Here is an 18,598-nt window from a genome sequence, read left to right on the forward strand (position 1 = left end):
CTATGTTTATTAATAGCTCTCTGGAATTCTTTTTAATTAAAATAACAGCATTGATATGATAAATTGCAAAAGAAAATGAATGCTACAATCTGGTTTTTTTAAATGATGAACACTTATTGTTTTCCAAAAGCATAGGTACAAGCAAGAGAAGTTCAGGTAGTTAATAATCAGGCAAGATAAATTTTAACAGAGCATATTTAAAATCTAGCTGCTAGATGTCATGTTAGTGTCACAATGCAATTTATTGCAAAAAGAAAAGAAAAATTATCACTGAAATAAATTGTTAAATAGGCACTGTATTATTAACATAAAGTCAACATACAATAAATCACAGCCAAAGACTACTAGGATACATGTGGGGTGTTACATCAAACATAAACCAGTAGTTTTTTAAGGGCCTTTGTTCAAAGTTCTTGTAACCCTTAGTTTAAACTTCTTAACTTCTGTGCCCTCACTAATCAGAATTCAAGATGCTCAGTTGCTTGCAAAGATAAAAAAGTGACTGCTGTTAGTGGATGTAGAATTCAAGACTCTTGAATAGTACCAACATAGAGCAGCTGAATCTACTTTTGGTTATTTTTATTAGAGAAAAACACAACTGTTGATAGAATATATTTTCCTTCTAAATTTGAAAAAATAGAGCTGAAAAATACCGTAGTATCAAAGGTGTTTTAGCAACGTATGTCCCATTAATTTTCACTGAAATTAGCTCTTCTCCATAGGGCTTTTTCAACAGGATGTGTGTAATTGAGTCTACAAGGGTCCTTGAAAATGTCACTATTATTTATTTTAGTTGGCTTCAATATATTTGGGGGATTTTTTTCAGATGGTAGCTCCTTGTCACCTAGTCTTTGTCTTTTTTATATTTTCAGAACTATGCAAAGCTTATTCCTGGAGCTACTGTTGGACGACTACAGAAGGATTCTGGAAATATTCTCCAGCTGATCATTGCTGCATATCAGGTAGGATGGTTATAATGTATTTTCTTCCTGCATGTCTACTTTTTCAAAATTAGATCACAGTTTGCTAAAAACAAGTATCTTGTAATCAGTGCATAAAAAGAAGCAAAGACCATCCTTTTTTATACTTAGATGCTGACCTTAACAGGAAAAGTGTTCACTCTGAGGATTAAGTAAGCACAGAAACAAAATTCCTATAACCTTCTGTCATTCCTTAGTTCTGCTGGAATGTTAAATTCACATCAGTGTCTCATCTGTCTTGCCTTCTTCATAGTCCTGTATTTCACACCTACTCTTAAGCCTTCTTTAATATAAGTATTCAGGTCTCCCTGTTCAATACCTCGACAGGGATTCAACTTCTCATTGGTAGCTGTCACCAGAGCAGATGTACAATTGCTGCAGGAATATTTGGGGAAAAAAGCACTACCCTGTGCTTAGTGCTCTTCTCTGCTTTAGCAATTTGATGCTGCCCCTGTGAGGCTGTTCTGAGGTTTTTAAAAAGAAGAACACAGGAGCCAAAATGGGTTTGTTTAGATAATACCAACACTTGAATAGGTTTGTTTAGACAATAGCAAAAAATACTGTAAAGATGACAGGAACACAAACACAGTGCTGCTCTTCAGAGCTTTGTTTGTACAATGTAACCTGGCTGCCTGGCTCTTTTCTGTCAGGGGAATGTTTCTAGACAGTTTTACATGTCTTTACACAGATATATTAATTTACATATATGATGATATACCATAGATTTCTCTTTCCATCTCAGTCCCTTTTTATTAAAAACCTGCTCTACCAGTTGGCTACAGTGCCAAATAACTCTTTGCAAATACCTTCTGTTTCTTTCCTTATTTTTTTCTGCTCTTCCTCCTGTCACCTGAATGAGATGATCATCATTATGCCCAAAATTAGTTTGTTCTTGATGATAGGAAGGCAAACCGAATTCTTCTAACTCTTATAAAAGTAATACAATTGGTGAATTACGATTTTTTAAATTAAATACAGAATACCAGAAGATTCTCTGTCCTATGGAAAATTAATAGGCAAAGAACTTTAAGATTAATCTTGGGAGTCTACAGATTGTAGTAAATAGGGGGGGAATTTTTATATGAGGAAAGCTATTGCTAAACATCCAGTGGCACCAGGATTTCACTTCTGGAGTCCAACCTGTTGTTAGTCACGTCTGGTCTCCACCAGGATTTCTTGAGGCTGGCACTCTAATGTACAGACAGAGGTTCCTACATTTAACACTGAAATACCATTTTGTTGTCCAGTAAGTAATGGAAAAAGCATAAAATAATTGTACCAGTGCTGTGTCCTGGTGCCTTTGCTGTCACATTAAGTGCAGAACAGTGCTTCCTCTATTGCAGTGTCATGGCACCTCCTGCCTTGCTGGAACACTGGAAAGGTGGAGAGTGCATCCTTGCCTCTTCCCCTCAGTGTCTGCCTATGCACCTATTGTCCACTTTTTCTACTCTCCTTTTCAAACCTGCTGATATTTTCAGTGCCCATTGCCTTCTGTAGCAAAAAAGAGTCCAGTTGCACTACTTCAAGATATATTTTTCTTTTTCCCATTTTAAACTACTCCCTATGCTCTAAAGTATCACTGAGTGCACCTTAATTCTGGTGTCGCAGGTTTGGTGTATAACAGCTCTGCATTCGCCTTATCTTCATGTCTTCATGATTTCATAACATTTCATCATTGACACCTTCCACCCCTCCAATCTTATCTTCAAATTGGACAATCCCACCCTTCTAAGTCTCTCCTCAGCTGCTTCATCCCCTTGGTGACTTTGGGTGATCTTCTCTTTACCTTCCCTGACTCCAATGAGTCCTTCCTGAGATGCGGAGACCAGAAGAGCTTGCAGTACACAAGACAAGGCACACCAAGGTTTATACAGAGGCAAAAAGATGCACGCTGTCTTGTTCTCAGCATCCTTGCTCGTGATCTCTGGGACATTGTTGGCTTTTTAGCTGCTGCATGCTTTGAGCAGATCATCTCCCACCACTGTCAGAGGTGACCTCGGTGCAGCTCCTGAGTTGTTTTGAGTGGTCCTTGTTTCAGCCGTTCTGGGGGCAGGGTTTGGAGGGGGCTCTGAGTTCTGTGCTCGCTCACCTCCTGTAGAGGCAGGAAGGTGACTGCAGGAATGGTGCTCCTGCCTTCGGGCCATGACTCCTCACGTCATCCTCGTTCAGGTACAGCATGTCTGGACCATGCGCCAGAGTTGCTCATAGGTTCTTAAAATCCCACATATATTTCAAGATATACAGAGTATACAAGTAGCAACATGTCACACTCAAAATTTCCTGGAGCCCATTTTATTACACTTAACCTTAAAGGTTAACAATACTATTGCTTCATGATTGAAAATCTTCCAAGCAGGAAACACTGAAAACCACCTTTTTTGGCATAAGTGAGGACACCTGAATTTTTATGGACTGGGAAGGGGAAAATGAGGGTAGACCTGTGGTTAAAAATCACATGCAAAACAGAAGATCTAATTCCATTTTTGTCACAGACTTTTCATCATACTCCCAGCAGTGTAATTCAATGCCTGGTGTCTGTGTTTCTTTACCCACAAAAAAGGAATAAATAACTATTTGCACCCCAAGAATAGAGTTAGGCTAAATCTTTTAATGTTTTGAAAGTGCTTTCAAGTCTTTGCTTGCTGCACAAACACAAGGTTTGCTAGTACTGTTCACCATGTGTGGCTATCTAAAAGCTTCAGAGAGGAAGTAAGCAAGTTAAGAAAGTCTGAGCTGTCAAAATATTTGTTACAAAGAGTTCTCATGTTCTTTCCAAGAATGATTCATTTTCTTCTGTAAGCATATTTCTGCCTGCTTTGTTTAACATTGAATTCTGCATAACTTTGTATTGCAGAGCTGTAGGCTAAAATGCATTGTGGCAGATACCAGGCCGTTTGATTAAAGTCATCCCAGGATTTTAAAATTTCAGAAAAATTCCACTTTTTTTTTTTTTTTTTTTTTTACTGATTGGTCCTTTCACTTACAGGAAAATAAGACCAGACTAATGATATATTTAAAAGACAGGTAACACAAAGGCACAAGTTTGTAACACTGCTTTGTCTTTTGTTTCATTCAGAAAATTTTTTGAACCACAGATGTTTCTCTGTGAATGGCTTAAAGCTCACTAAACTGTCCACTATTTATCCCCAAACTATGGCCACCATTAAAAGTCCTCACAGATATTGAGATATAAGAAACTGGAGTTTGTCTCAGTTTATGCATTCATTTTCAGTGGCATAAGGTGCATATTTTGACCTCTTACAACAGCGAGGCATGTTCAAATGATCCAATACAGACACCAGGATTCAAAGTATTGTGACTTGGTGTTCAGCAGCATTAAATTTTCTCTCACAGTTGCACTCTATTTGAGCCTCATAGTTTTGCAGCTGGTGGAAGAGGGAATATTTGGTGCTATTTCCCGTAACATTATCACATATCAATGTTCAGAGTTTTATCTAGAGGTTTGATATATTTGGTACTTTTCTGAGAGCCCATCTGTTGCAAACAAATTTTTACCTAAGACTCTATGCGTTGTTTCAATAGCAACATAAACACCTAACTCTAAAACAAATGTAAAGGGAAAATTGGACCTATTCAGAACTACCAACATTACCAACCTGATGTCCAGGGCACAGCTTTACTGCTCTGGCTGCGTGCTGGAAAGATCTCTGTGTAGTATGTGAATGTGTCTTGCATGACATGTGTTGCTTTGGTTTACTGACAAGGTTTTCCAAATGAAAAGTCGTTAAAAAACCCCACCAGACACAAACCTAAGAGAAATTTCCAGGGAATCCAGGACATGTACAAAGGACAGGGAGCTGTTTTTAATGCAGGCTTATACCTATTCTACTTTTAGCTTGTTTTACCCCACCAGACCTTTACTCCAGTGAGTCATCCCGATGACTTTACTAGAATGACTCACTGAAGTAAGTTCAGCAAGCTCCTCATGCTCTGATTGAAGTGCAGGGGGTATTTTGAAAAGCAATTAAGCTTGTAAGAGCACAAAACCAAGTCAGTGGGAGTTTTGCTCAGCAATTGCTAAGGTACTTTTGAAAAATTTCCATTTAGTGGATCCACAGTCCAATGAAGTCATAGGGAATTTCCCCATGGTCTGCTATGGGCTTTGGATTAAGGTTAAGTTGTGTAAGCAAAATTGCTATAAAATATTTTAGAGAGTTAAATATAAAAGCCTGTTATGAAAGAGTTCAGGAAGTAAGTTTTTCACTTAAGAAACAAAAGTTTGATTGAGCAAATCATTAAGAAATGAGAATGTTGTTGAATACAACTTGAAAGAGCACTGACAGCTCATGAAGAAGGAATTTCCATCAGGAGAAGAAAGGAAGGGAGTGAGCCCCCTGGCTGTGGGAGCTCTCTGTGGGGCTTGCCTCTGGCTCTGGTCCTGGAAACATCAGGCTAACTCATGGAGGCCTCACACTGAAGCAAAACTGAACTGGGAGTCTGCCCTGCCCTGAGAGAGATTGTGAGGTTTGATTCTACCGGAAGAGATAAAGAGGGAGCAATATTGACATAGGCTGGCTAATCAGGAAAAGCCCCGTGCTAGCAATGCAACCAGGGACACAAATCCATTCCTCAGTAAGACCAGAGCTAAAGAAAAACCTGTCAGTCAGCAGAGCGCTTAGTGATGAAAGATGATTTAATAAAACATCGAATTTATTCTCCTGCAAGGGCAGGAAATAAGCCCCATGGTAGTAGATATTAAAATGATACAGCCATTGCTTTCCACTGAAAGCCAGTTCTGTCAGCACTTGCTTTGTTTTGCTTGTTCCCCATTTTTCTTGCAATAGAGAAGTCTGTAAATAAACTGCCAAACCCACGATTTTACTCCTGTGATAAATTACAGTCCATGTTACAGAGACGTGGAGCATTAGCAGCATTTGGCAGTGCTACGGCTTCATTCATCTCACGCCTTTTTCCTTTAAGGAGCTGAGGTCCGAGGTCGAGCTGGAGATCTTGGGAGAGACAGAAGGGCTCAATCTCTCTTTCACAGCCATCTGTAACAATGAGACCTTTTTTCCACATCAGAGAAAATGTTCTCATGTGAAAGTGGGAGACACAGTAAGTAAAGAACAAGTTCTCAATAGACATGAGTCCAGAGAATTTAGGACACCAAGGTAGAGAGTTTGCTCTTTATTAAATTATCTTCTTCTAAACAAGTTACAGAAAAGTAGGTGGTATCTACGACCCTCATGTTCTGTCCTCTGCACGTGCTTCCAGAGCACCCTGCAGAGCTACGTGTGCTGCAGCTCTGAGCTGTCACCATTTTCCCTTCCAGGTCTCTTTCAATGTGACTGTAAGTCTCTCCTCTTGTGAAAAAAACAGAAGGCATATTGTGATAAAACCAGTGGGGCTCAGCGACACGCTGGAAATGGAAATTCATCCCCAGTGCAGCTGTAACTGTCAGGCAAAGGCGGAGATGAACAGCCCAAAATGCAACAAAGGGAAAGGATCGTTCGAGTGCGGGGTGTGTGTCTGCAGCTCGGGGTATGTGGGGCCACGCTGCGAATGTGACGAGAGCTCCCTGGGCACCAGCTCCTGCAAGGGTTCGGCAGAGCAGAACTCCTGCAGCGGGAGAGGCGACTGCTACTGCGGGCAGTGTGTTTGCCACCCATCCCCGTACGGAAAGGTGTATGGGCCACGCTGTGAATGCGATGACTTCTCATGTGTGAGACACAGAGGGCTCCAGTGTGGAGGTACAGTTCCTTGACGCTATTTTTAGCGTCTGCATTTTAGAGCTTTGTCTTGCTCTTAGTTATGAGCTTGTGAATCTATATTTTCGTTATATATTCAGTTGCAATCAATTCTGTATAAAGTGTAATTTAATATTTCTGAATGATGTTTAGACTTAAAACAAGGGAAAATTTTTACCTTGCTTTTGACTTTAAAAATGAGACACCTTTAACCATAGCTAATCTAAATTGGCATGGCTTTATTGGAGCATATCAGCTAGCATCACACTGGGTCAGACTTTCAATGGCTGTAGATGATTGTAGCTCCAAGAAAGTTTAGATAAGTATTTTGACATACTTCGGTGTTAGCCAGTGTACAGTTTCACTCTGACATAATTATTAAAGCATAGCAATCTTAATTAATCTCTTTTAGGATAATTCCGATATTTTTACAATTTTAACCCAGTAACCTCAATCATTCTTAGTTTAACTTGGTAAGATACAATCAGAATTTGAGAACTTGTATTTATAATTTTTTTCCTGGGCCATACCATTATAAATCAGAAGTTATTCTATTGAAACAATGGGAATAGCATTAAACTGGCAGGAGCCAGCAATGAGATTGTGCTGAATAGATAGGCTGAAATTATGCTGCTATAAATGAAAGAGGATTTACCCATTAGGTTGTGCACTGTCAGGAGATAAGATCTGTGTGGAGGACTCCAGTGAAGAGAATGGAGCTGCACTGGCTTACAGCCAGTCTAAGCGAAAATTTGATCCTCTGGCTTAAAACTGAAAATTCTGGGGGAGGAAGAAAGATGTTTAAGAGTGAGAAGAGTTGGAGAGAGGAGAATATCTGCTATTAAGGAGAATGATTTTAAAGGCCATCATTCAGATTCTTATTAAGAGACTGATTTGAAGTGTAATACATGTTTTTCCAGGCAATGGTGACTGTGACTGTGGGGAATGCATGTGCCACGGTGGATGGACTGGTGAATACTGTAATTGCACAACTGACACCAGCGCCTGCATTGCTGAGGATGGGACACTGTGCAGTGGGAGAGGCGAATGCATCTGTGGGTCATGTGCTTGCACCCATCCAGCAGCTTCAGGCCAAACATGTGAAAAATGCCCTCTCTGCGGTGACCCTTGCAGTTCCAGGCGGTAATGTGTTGTTTTACATCTCTGATGTTTTGTGTCATCCAGGTCTCTATTTCCTATACTGCCTCAGCAGTGTGCTGACTATTGTAAATTGGATTTACAGATCAGAACCCAAGAGCTTCTTTGTCCTTTGAGAGGGTTGGTTGTAACTCATACATCAACAATTTATCAGCATTACTCTTGTACAAAAGAACTTTATGGAAAACAATTCAATCACCTTCAAGCAGCACAAGTAAAGGATCATGCTTCCACTGCTGTCCCTGGCTGTACAGCTAATGAGAATGGTGGTGGCCCTATATGATAACATCAGACAAAAACAGATGAACCTCCTTCCAGTCCACAGTACAGAATGAAAACATTCCAGCATAGTTGCTACAGCAAAAATGAGGACTCAAAAAAAAAAAAAATTGGCATTTGTATTACCATTCTCATGCATATGAATTAATAAGGTCATGCTGTCTGCTCAAGCTTTATACATGTGCAAATTCATAGTCCAAATTCAGTTAAGCTTGCCTGAATTAAGGAGGCCTAACTATGATAAACTAGGTCATAGTCTGGGGATGAAATCAGTGGATAGCTGTATGTTGTGTATAAGCTGATGATAAATTGATTGTAAATGGTGAAATGTCTTCTGTTCACTGAGCATACAAAATTTATGTAGCTTTCCTGCTGTGATGCGGGGTGTATGCTACAGTGCACGATAGGAAAAGCAACCAAAAATATGTATGACATAAAGCTGACCACTCTAAGTACACCCATACTTATGCTTGTATTATGTGAGTTCTTGCAGGACTAAAGCCAGTCCAGAATGAGCAGTCTTAAGTAGAAATTTAAACTAGAAGTTGAATTAGGCTTCACAGAATATATGTTATTAATGACCCCGGCTTTGCTTGCTGAGCGTAAGTTACATTAATGTTTCGTGATGATGTCACGTCTACTTATTTAGAGTTGAGGCCCATATCTCTTCCATACCAGCGTTCTGCCACTGTATTTTCATGCCTGCTGTTGCAGTCTACACTGTATCTGAGATAAGAAGGTATTCTATGGCATTGATTAAATCGTCATTTATGTTAGTGCCAAATTTGACCTACAAAAGCGAGCCTATCTGTTTGTTAAAAGATTTAAGTAAAGAGAACTTCTGCGTGCAACTGCTCTAAACACAAGGGACAATACTGTTGCTTTGTTCTGCCCAATTTGGCAGAGAATAAGAAATATAAAGTTACATGATGGGCATTACATTAGCCTATTTAAACATGTATATTGTATGCAGTGTTGGATCTTTTCTCTCTGTTTCAGTGTCTTCCCTTGCTGAAACGCAGGGCAGGGAAAGCCAAAAGAGAGAGAACGTTGGGAATACCTGGGTAGGATAACCAAGAGAGCTGAAAGACCAGGTCAGAGGGGATGGAGATCAATGGCTCGGCAGCTGAGAAAAAGAGTGGTAGTATGAGAAACATGGCAAATATGACAAAAACACCAACAACACTGAATTTGTCTCCATGAGATAGAGGCTATCCCATTACCTGCTTGCTTTTACTATTTGCCATCTCCAGAGCGAGTGATAAGGTCATCTTCATCCTGTGAAGATAATCTCAGCAGCCTCAGCATATTCCCATGGATATATGTAACTCAATGCAACAGGAGATGGCCAGGTTTTGGGGGGATGTTTTGTTGCAGTTCTCTTTTCTTTAAGCAGTCGTTCCTTCAGGCTGCTTCCCAGAGTCTCAGCCCCTCAATCTGGCTGAAGCTATTTGTGAAGAATCAGCAAGATACATTTTGCATCAAAAATTTTCATATATGAAGCCTGTTCATTGTTTCCTTTTTCCATGAAGAAACTCTGGATTTATTAAAATCTTCATTGAATTTCTTGGAAGATTTTCAGAGACTTCTAAAGGAATTGGTTTAGACTCTGTGTTTTTAAATAATATTTCAGTCATTCCACCATTAAATAAAGTAAATAATTTCCCAATAAATTGCATTAGTATAATTAGGATGTAAGTAAGTGATTCCTGAGACAAGTAATCACATTCAAGAGACATCTGCTGAGACACCTGAATAGTGTTTTAATACATTATTCAATAGACTTTCAACAAAGGAATACTTAGAGTTGGTGCCCCAGCTTGATCTCTCTGAAGTCAATTTCAGATATTGTTCATCTGATAGACGTTCCTTTGGCTGGTATTTAGTGTGAGCTTAGTTCAGAATATTTATTTTTGAAAATGAATCTTATGTGTGAGTAACCTCATGTCTTTGATAGACCTACATGAATAATGTTGCCTGGGGTTCTGTCTGGTAGCTAATAAGCTGTGAGAGAAAAGAGGACAAGAGAGAGCATATCCACAATACCTTTATTCAGGTGGGGTTTTTTTTTTTTTTTTGGTTGGGCTTTTTTTTGGTGGCAATACCTATCATATTTCTGAGAACTACTGTATCCATAGCACAAGACCTTTTGTTTAGCTTCTTTTTAAAATGCAGATGCATACGTACTGGCTTTTGTATTATTGCTTTGCGACAGGCAGAGATTGATGAGCTGCTGAATTATTTTGCGCAGGAGCTGTGTGGAATGTCACTTGACTTCTGATGACAAGTCACTGGGAGAATGCAGTGAAAAATGCAAATTGGTTGATGCCACTGTCAGCACCACAAAGGGTTTGTATACTCAGTCTTCCATTTCTATGTGTGTGAAATTAGTGATAGTTTCCACTTTCAGTAATTTTATATTTGAAATTAGCCTTGTTTTTCTGCTGTGGAATTATATTAAGGCTTATAAGGCAATTGCCGTCTGTCTGTGGTTCTTCTGTGGTAGAGTAGGAAATGCAGATCAGGGCTGGTATTACCCTTCCAGGTCAATTAACTCATTGGATCATGCCTACTTTCTAATCAGTTTATGTAAGAAAGTATAGAATTTAATAAATACCAGTCCCTGCAAATCAGTGGCTGATGAAAGCCCCTGAGTTTGTCACGCCCGTACCATGAGTTCCAGTGTGGCTTCTTTTACCACACAAATGGAAAACCTGATTCCAGTCCTTATGCAGACTCTTGGTTACAGTTGGCAACTAGACACAGCCCTTTAATCTGTGGCAAAGACATTTCTAGTAGTCTAAAGGCTAAGCACATCTTTCAGTTGCTCGCTTTAATTCAAAACTGCCCTTCATTGGTGGGAATTTCTGAAATAGGAATTAACCTTGAATAAAATAGTACCCTTAGGAAAAAATGTAACTTGAAATAGTGCATCTTTTTCTTTTCTGTAGAGGAAGGTGCTTGTCTGTTCAGTAGGCAGTCTGTATTTATTCTAATGGCAACCCTAGTCCAAATCACGTGGCAAAATGCAATTGTTAGGTGAGGCAGGACATAGGTACATTATATCCACATCACAGATGTACCATAAGCATTAAATAAGACAAATATAAGAATTAGGATGACAATCCAGAATGCTGTATGCACATCTAAGGTTTGTGTCTGTAAACAGTTGGAAGCCCATCTGGAGCTGCATGCATGCAGAAATTTCACTGATGTACATCTTTCCAACAAAGCTACATCTTTTTTTTTTTGATTACACTACTCCATAATACAGAGTTCAAAAATTGCAAATATTGCCCTTGTAAGGAAAACTAATTCTAATTTTGTATTGTTATTAAAATTATTATCATGCTTTGCCTTTCTAGACATCAGTATTTGTTTATAAATATAAAATGTCTTTACAAGCTTCAAAAACATATAGGCACTTTTATTGTATCTCTGTAGTTAGCAAACTAACTGTAGTTAGTAAACTATTAGCAAGCTATTGCCAGATGGCAGATATTTGTAGCTAGGAATGTATAAGACATTCTATTTTCAAATATAATTAATACTAATCAAGAGCAGAAACAGTCATTTTTATGGCTCTGTTCACATACATAGAGGTCACAGGAATATGAGCATAACAGCATCATCTCCTCTTCCTGTTTATTTCCTTTTTTTCACGTCCTGTGCTTCACTGATTGGGACTGTCAGCTGCTTCTTTAGATTTAAAATTTATTTGCAGCAGTTACAGCAACTGCTGCAGTGAAGGCTGGATAACTGTTCCCATCCTAACCCCTCAAAAAAAAAAAAAAAAGAAAAGAAGCTGTTGCATACTGTGTTTCTTCTTAAATGCTTGTGTAATAGCTCAAAGGATTTGTTTTAGCATGGAGGTAGCCTCATTAAGAAGTCCTGGGAGGACAAAAATAATATTCAAAGTAATCATTAAAAAAAAAAAATCCTAACATCAAAACTGTATTACCTAAAGAAAAAAAAATTTTGAAAGTGGTATAACTAGACCACCACATAATATTTAATATATACTATTGAGCAACTTCACATGGTAGCATACTCCTGTCTGGTTTATATTTCAGGTTTTTTAATGCTCCAAGGCTTTTTGAAAACTAGAAATAGCTCTAGGTTAAATAAAATATTAGCACTTCAAAGATTTACTTTCTCTTTTGCATGTGTATGTTGCAACACAATGACTGGAACTGTGGAGCAATAAAAAAAGCTTAGGCTTTACATTTTCTTGTTTCCTGGGAATGCCTATTTTAGCCTCTGAGCTGTGCTTTTCTGCTCCTCTGCTTCGGCTCTGCGGGTGCTGGGTGTTTCTCTTCCTGATCCCCAGCAGCAGGGTCACCAGTGTGGCTGGCATGGGTGGCCTCTCTGCCTGGGGACCCAGCAGGGCACAGGATGGCACAGCAGCTCTTGGAGGTGCTGGTGGCTTCACATTTACTGGGCTTATCTCCATGGCAGGCATCTAGTTTTATTTTCATCAATTTTTAATATTTGAATATTAAATCAGTCTAATCCCCCTTTTGCCAGATGGCTGTAAGATGAGCCCTTGTTGCTCTACTCATTATCCAGGAGGAACCGCAGTTCCTTGGTGGCTCCTGCCATCACCCCAACCACAGGGCACCAGGCTGCTCCTGCCACAAGCCCAACAGGGACAGTTACACTTTCCTTGGAGAAACTGAGTTTTTCCTACCCCACAGCGTTGACACCACACAAATTCCCAGTGTAACAACAAAGTGGATGCTGCAGCCTGAATAATCCTCTATATCAACGCTGCTCTGTTCTGTCTCAAGTGAGATGAAACTGTTCAAAAAGAGCAGTTTATTGAGCAGAAGACAAACAAGAAATGGCATAATGACATTTAAATCTATAGTCAGAATTTTGTTGAATCTTATATCTAAGGATCTGTTAGGAAACAGTCTTTTGCATTTAGAGGCTCCAGCTTGCCACTGTTACCCAATTCTTCTTCCAGTGTCACTCCAGTGATTTCAAATACCATTGAAATTAAAGGAATTAAGCTGCAGGCAGAAGTGGGAAAAGCATGATGATTCACTGCAGAACACAGAAAATTACACAGGTGTAAATTACAGGAGTTTATCTGCCTAGGCAAATTTCTGTACAATGAACTGAAAGTAATCTATGCAGTAGTCTCTCCTAGTGATCCCTCATCCTAAAAATAACATCAAAGAAATAAAAATACTAAGCATAAGCTGGGCTCTGAATAGCTTGAACTGGCATCTTTGCTTTCATTTCTACATCCTTGCACATAATCAGATTTCTGCTCCCTTTGGTCTCAAATTAATAACATTAAATTAAAAACTACAATTTAAAAATAATATATTTTCAGTTACTGCCTTCTGGATGATATCTGGAATATGACCGCAAGTTTTTCTCTACCTTCAGGATAGCTAACAACTAGCCTTTTCCTCCTTTTTTTTTTCTTTTGTAAAAAAAAAAAAACAACCCCCCCCCCCCAAAAACCCCCCCAAACCCAGGCTAATATTCTTTGGATCTGCTTGCTTAAAAGAGTTGGGAAACAACAAATATTGCAAAACTTGTGACAGCGTTACTGGAAGTGTGACCTGGCAATGAGTGCCATTAATTCAGTACATTCAGTCTGCAGTTTGTGGCCCTGGTAACAAAACCAAATCTTGTTAAATCAGCAAGTCTTGTCTGCCTGTCACCTTGATAGATATCACATTGCTCTATCACGAAGGACAGGCAACAGGTTAAATACAAGACTATCACAAATCAAGACCATGTTTTCATTAAAATCCAACCAGATGTGATTCTCTTTTTATAACAAGCAGAGAAAAGAACTGTAGGGTAGTCAACTGTTTATACTTTTGTATTTTCTATGGTGTTTAATAGTGTTTTCTATAAGACCAAACCTTATGATAATAAGCAATATGAAAAAAAAAAGAAAAAAGCGAGCATTTATTTCTTTATGTACCACAGGTTTCTTTAAAATCTATATTCCTGTTTGATTCCTACTTTATATTTCACTACTCCTCATATTAAAGTTTGAGGACTTAAGATTTTTGGTACAGTTGCTCATGAAATTTCAGTAAGTTTTGAATGGGTAAGAAATAATGGAGGGTGACAATAATTTTTAAAGAAATTTTGAGCAGTTTACTGTTTTCTTTTTAACCTCTAAAAATAAAACCTAATAAGTTTTTCTAAAAATGTATTGAAAAGCATACCTAGATTTCCAATGCTATTCAAATCACGGGTTATATGGAAACATAATGGTGTCCAGCCCCAGATGTGGCATAAGTTATAAGGTCAGATATTTTTGCTCTGTAAAAATATTATATAACGGTTATGCTCCAAATTACTTCATTTCTGGCTCTGGATCTGTAGTCTCAACTTTCAATCATTTTATTTGCTTTATATTGTCCTCACAGTCAGCTTCCTCCTGTCTCCCTGTTCCCTTTGAATGAACTTTTCTCAGCAGAAAAGGTTTTCCAGTTAGGAATCATCTGGAAAACAAAAAGGATTAAGTTTTTGTGCAGATCTACATTAAATGAAGAGACAAATAAATGGGGGCAGACATTTTTTATCTGCTTCCCCTGGAATCACATTACAAATACCCCAGAATCACAGCTTTCCATTTTTAATCTATATTTACTGCTGTGGCAGTACTGGACACACTATTCTTTGAGAGGGCTATTGTGGAAGAAATAAACAGCACCCCTTCTAAGAGTATCCATTGCTGTTTGATGTATGCATATCTACTTCTGAAACATAATCTAGACACAGAAAGAGTAGCTGTAAACCAAAGAGAACATACCGTTTACTTTGTCCTATAACTGGGGACTATTATATTTCCTAGACAGCTGGTGGTTAAGCAACTTGGAAGCACTTCCAATTCATTGACATTCACAGTACACTAGATTAATAAGGTGCATTAGATGGTCAGTGCAGATTGACAATACCTGGATCAGTTCTTCAGAAATGTAAGTAAAAAATCAGAAATAAAACAAACCTTGGGTTTAGAAGGAAGATCATTAAATTTAGTAGAAATTCTGAGGGTATTTCTGCTTTCATCTTTCACTCTTTACCATCCACAGATGAGGCTGTGACAAACATGATGCCAGCAGTCTCTCTTCTTATTACATGTTAAATTTCCTTTGATCTGATGAATTACTTTTTTCCCTGCCCCTGCAGATTATTCAGAGGATAAATCCATTCCCTGCTCTTTGCAGAGGGAAAATGAATGTATAACCATATTTCTACTAGCTATGGATGAACAGGGAAGGACGGTCATTCACAGCATAGAACAGAAAGGTAAGCAGTGAATTTTGCTTTTTCTACGTGAAATCTGATTTAAAAACACAGGCAGGGTGAGCTATCTAGAACCTGAGCTCTTTTAAGCAGCACTGCACCTCCTTGTGTTTGTAGCTCTCCTCTGCCTAGCCAAAAGAGCACCTCCTCAGGTACTTATTTAATGCGGTAGTAAAATAAATACTTGGCATTTCATTTAAGATGGACAGAATGATCCCTGGGCTGCAAGAGTAAGTTAATTTTTCTCAAGTCCTTTGCAGTTCTAAGATGATGATACCAAATGTCATTTGCATTATATGAGAAAACTATAATTCACTTTGAAATTACATATATTTCATAGATGGAAAAATATCCAAAAGACTATCTGATTGGGTATACCTGATGAAATTCTAAAATATATTTACAATTACATTTAATGTTGCGGTATCATTAAGCTTTAGTTTATCATTAATTTGCATCAATAACAGGTATCCAACAGACCTCTTTATATCCTTTCATTTAACATTACTTCTTTATTTACTGTTGTTTCACTACTGATTTTTCATTAAAGCTCCTAATCATGTAGGGCAGGAGAGAACACAGACACCACTTTTCAGCTGTGAAACAGTTCAGCCTCAAGGCAATAAAAATGATTATTCTTTTTTTGACACACCCAGTGTCCCAGTACTAAATGTTAGTTACGTTTTAGGGAAAGCTAATGCAGATTTGTAACCTTGTTTTGTTGGCAGAAATGGCATTTATTAACCCTCTGTGTAGCCTTTCTCTAGCATATATGTGAGAATGAAAGTGATTTCACTGTGCAAAAAAGCAGCTTCTACCATAAGAACAGTAGTCTGGTTTTGTGTAGGTTACTATTACAGCAAAGATAGTTGTAGCAAAGCTAGTACTAAAGATGCACATCCCTTTGTAAACTACATCCGTAAGACTTAGGAATATAAGTGTAAGATTTTTCTCTTTATTAAATACATTTACCATGCATTTTAAGTAGATCTAAAAAAAAAAAAAAAAAAAGTGAAAGAAGTATCTTAGGGAAGGCACAGTTCATTAAATGCCATGTTGTGGTCCTCCCACAATGCTACAATAACCAGTTTTGTTGTCATCTGCTGTCCTGCTCCTGGGCCTTGAAGCTATTGTGCTGTGGTGGCTGCAATGCATGTGAATGTGACCTGAGATGAAACCTTCAGAAATGCTCTAGAAATTGATTTCATTTATGGAATGGAAATCAAGATGGCACCAGTAACTGCAGAACTAACCTACTGCTCAAACCAGACTGAAATGAATTTTTCAATGTCCTTAAACCATGGTTCAGCAGAAAATTTTGTAAAATAATAGCATTCACCAACTTCCATGAGCAATACTTTCTAGTAATAAATTAATCAAACTTTTTTGTGTTTTGGTGAAGCAAAAACTTCAGTTTCAATTTTGACTCTCTGAAATATTGTATGATAAAATTTATGACAGAACTTGAAATGCAAAATTCCTTCAAATTCTTCAGTTCAATGTTTTCAGCAAGTCTAATGGATTTTTTTTCTCATTGTTTTCATGAGTGAAATGTAGTTTCCTCTATTTTCTCAAGATCATTGGTGACTTTAGCTTGATACAGATCTTGCTAGAATCTTTTCCTCTGCAACATGCTGAATATCAATTAATTGAAGTAGAGCTTCAGCCGTAACATTGTAACATTCATAATCTTGTCAACTCAGCCCTGTTTTTTAGAATTATATTGATACAGATCTGCAAATAATTTTCTAACTCTTTTCTTCAGAATCTGTGTCTGTATCCAGCAGCTGCTAATCGACACGGTAAAAGAGCAGTGGAAGAAGTGATCAGTTAATTTTTTTAACATTTTAATGCAATATTTTTCAGCCAGTTTCACAAACCCTTTAGCAAGCTAGCAGGAGGAAAATAACATAGACTTGAAGAAAAAGGCATGCACAGCTCACAGCGTATGAGAAGCTAAGCATGCCTCTTGGCTGTTTTTAATTGCTTAAAATTTATTGATTGGATATCCGCAGTCATAATTGGTTTTGTTTCCGCAGATTGCCCACAGCTTCCAAATATCCCAATGATAATAGTGGGTGTCACCCTTGCTATCCTTCTCATTGGCATTGTTTTACTTTGTATATGGAAATTACTGGTGTCAGTTCAAGACCGGAAAGAGGTGGCCAAGTTTGAAGCAGAAAAATCAAAAGTTAAATGGCAAACGGTACGTTAAATGCATTGAGTTTATATGAAGTTCTTTAAGTCGGTTGCATGATGCACAACTGTCTTTAAAATTCTGTGTCTTGGTTTTGTTCTTTTAAAGTGATAGATATTACTGGTAGGTTTTCACTACATTTATTATTCTAGAAAGTAAAATTACAATTTTTTAGGGACGAAAAGTAGCTAGAGTTTAGTCTCCTGATTTAATTTCTTCCATGTGTAAAAGCGTGTAGGTAACATTTTTTTATTAGTTGTTTTTTAATTAATACCTTGCCTTTGATTAGTTTTAGCAAATTTGTGTGCTGCCTATGTAATTATCAGAGGTGTGTCCCTCTTCCCAGAAACTAGAGTCCATTTTAGGAAAGAGATTATTGATGGCCTCTGTCATGATGAGAGCCCACACACAGAGGAGCAATGAATGTAAGCTATCCAAAATATAGGTAAAAGGCCAGAGAAATTCAGGCCTAACTTCTATCTATAGCTTGTGGATGTGTAATGCAAGTTTATACCACATGTTCCCTTTTCTTCTTTCCTTTCTGCCCTTGACTTTTTTGCTCTTCTGCAAAAGCTTTAAGACTTCTGAGACTCTTTGGAAAAAAGCATGTTGAGTAAGCATTTCTAGTGGCTGTCAGGAAGGCAGGCAATATGCTGCCATTCACCCGGCTCCATTCTCGTACAAAACCCTGGGATTGCAACATTTCTGCAAGAATGGACACTGCTGGCCTTTCAGCTTTTGAGATGGCAAAAACCAGTTACTTACAGGCAAGGCCACCTGAGAATGTTTTCTTAATCCTTTGGGAGGCTACATATGGTAAGAGAGAGAGAAGGATACACTTGGTAGAAGCATTTTAATTTTCTTTTCTGTCACAAGAGGAAATGATAGGAAGTGAATGATGAGAAGCCAGGATTAAAATCCCAGGTGGTACTTGCCCTTCTCCCAGTGGGTGGTAGTCTGTGTGGCTCAAGCAAGAGGACCGTGACAAGTCA

At 38.2% G+C, this 18,598-nt stretch overlaps 1 protein-coding gene across 7 annotated transcripts in view; it reads left to right on the forward strand.

The window, feature by feature from the left end:
* The window catches only part of ITGB6 (integrin subunit beta 6), a 53,986-nt gene that overhangs the window by 30,041 nt on the left and 5,347 nt on the right, over positions 1-18,598 (forward strand). For 5 of the 7 annotated variants that reach the window (XM_074873370.1, XM_074873367.1, XM_074873368.1 and 2 more), the window contains 7 exons: positions 873-962; positions 5,922-6,056; positions 6,274-6,691; positions 7,609-7,831; positions 10,377-10,474; positions 15,293-15,412; positions 17,449-17,615. In XM_074873370.1, coding sequence (XP_074729471.1) covers positions 873-962; positions 5,922-6,056; positions 6,274-6,691; positions 7,609-7,831; positions 10,377-10,474; positions 15,293-15,412; positions 17,449-17,615 — 1,251 coding nt within the window. Of the gene's footprint in view, positions 1-872; positions 963-5,921; positions 6,057-6,273; positions 6,692-7,608; positions 7,832-10,340; positions 10,475-15,292; positions 15,413-17,448; positions 17,616-18,598 lie in introns of those variants that run through there. The other 2 variants (XM_074873372.1, XM_074873374.1) reach the window with 2 other exon arrangements.

This window comes from Strix uralensis, chromosome 6, assembly GCF_047716275.1.
Source record: "Strix uralensis isolate ZFMK-TIS-50842 chromosome 6, bStrUra1, whole genome shotgun sequence".
NCBI classification, from domain to species: Eukaryota; Metazoa; Chordata; class Aves; order Strigiformes; family Strigidae; genus Strix; species Strix uralensis.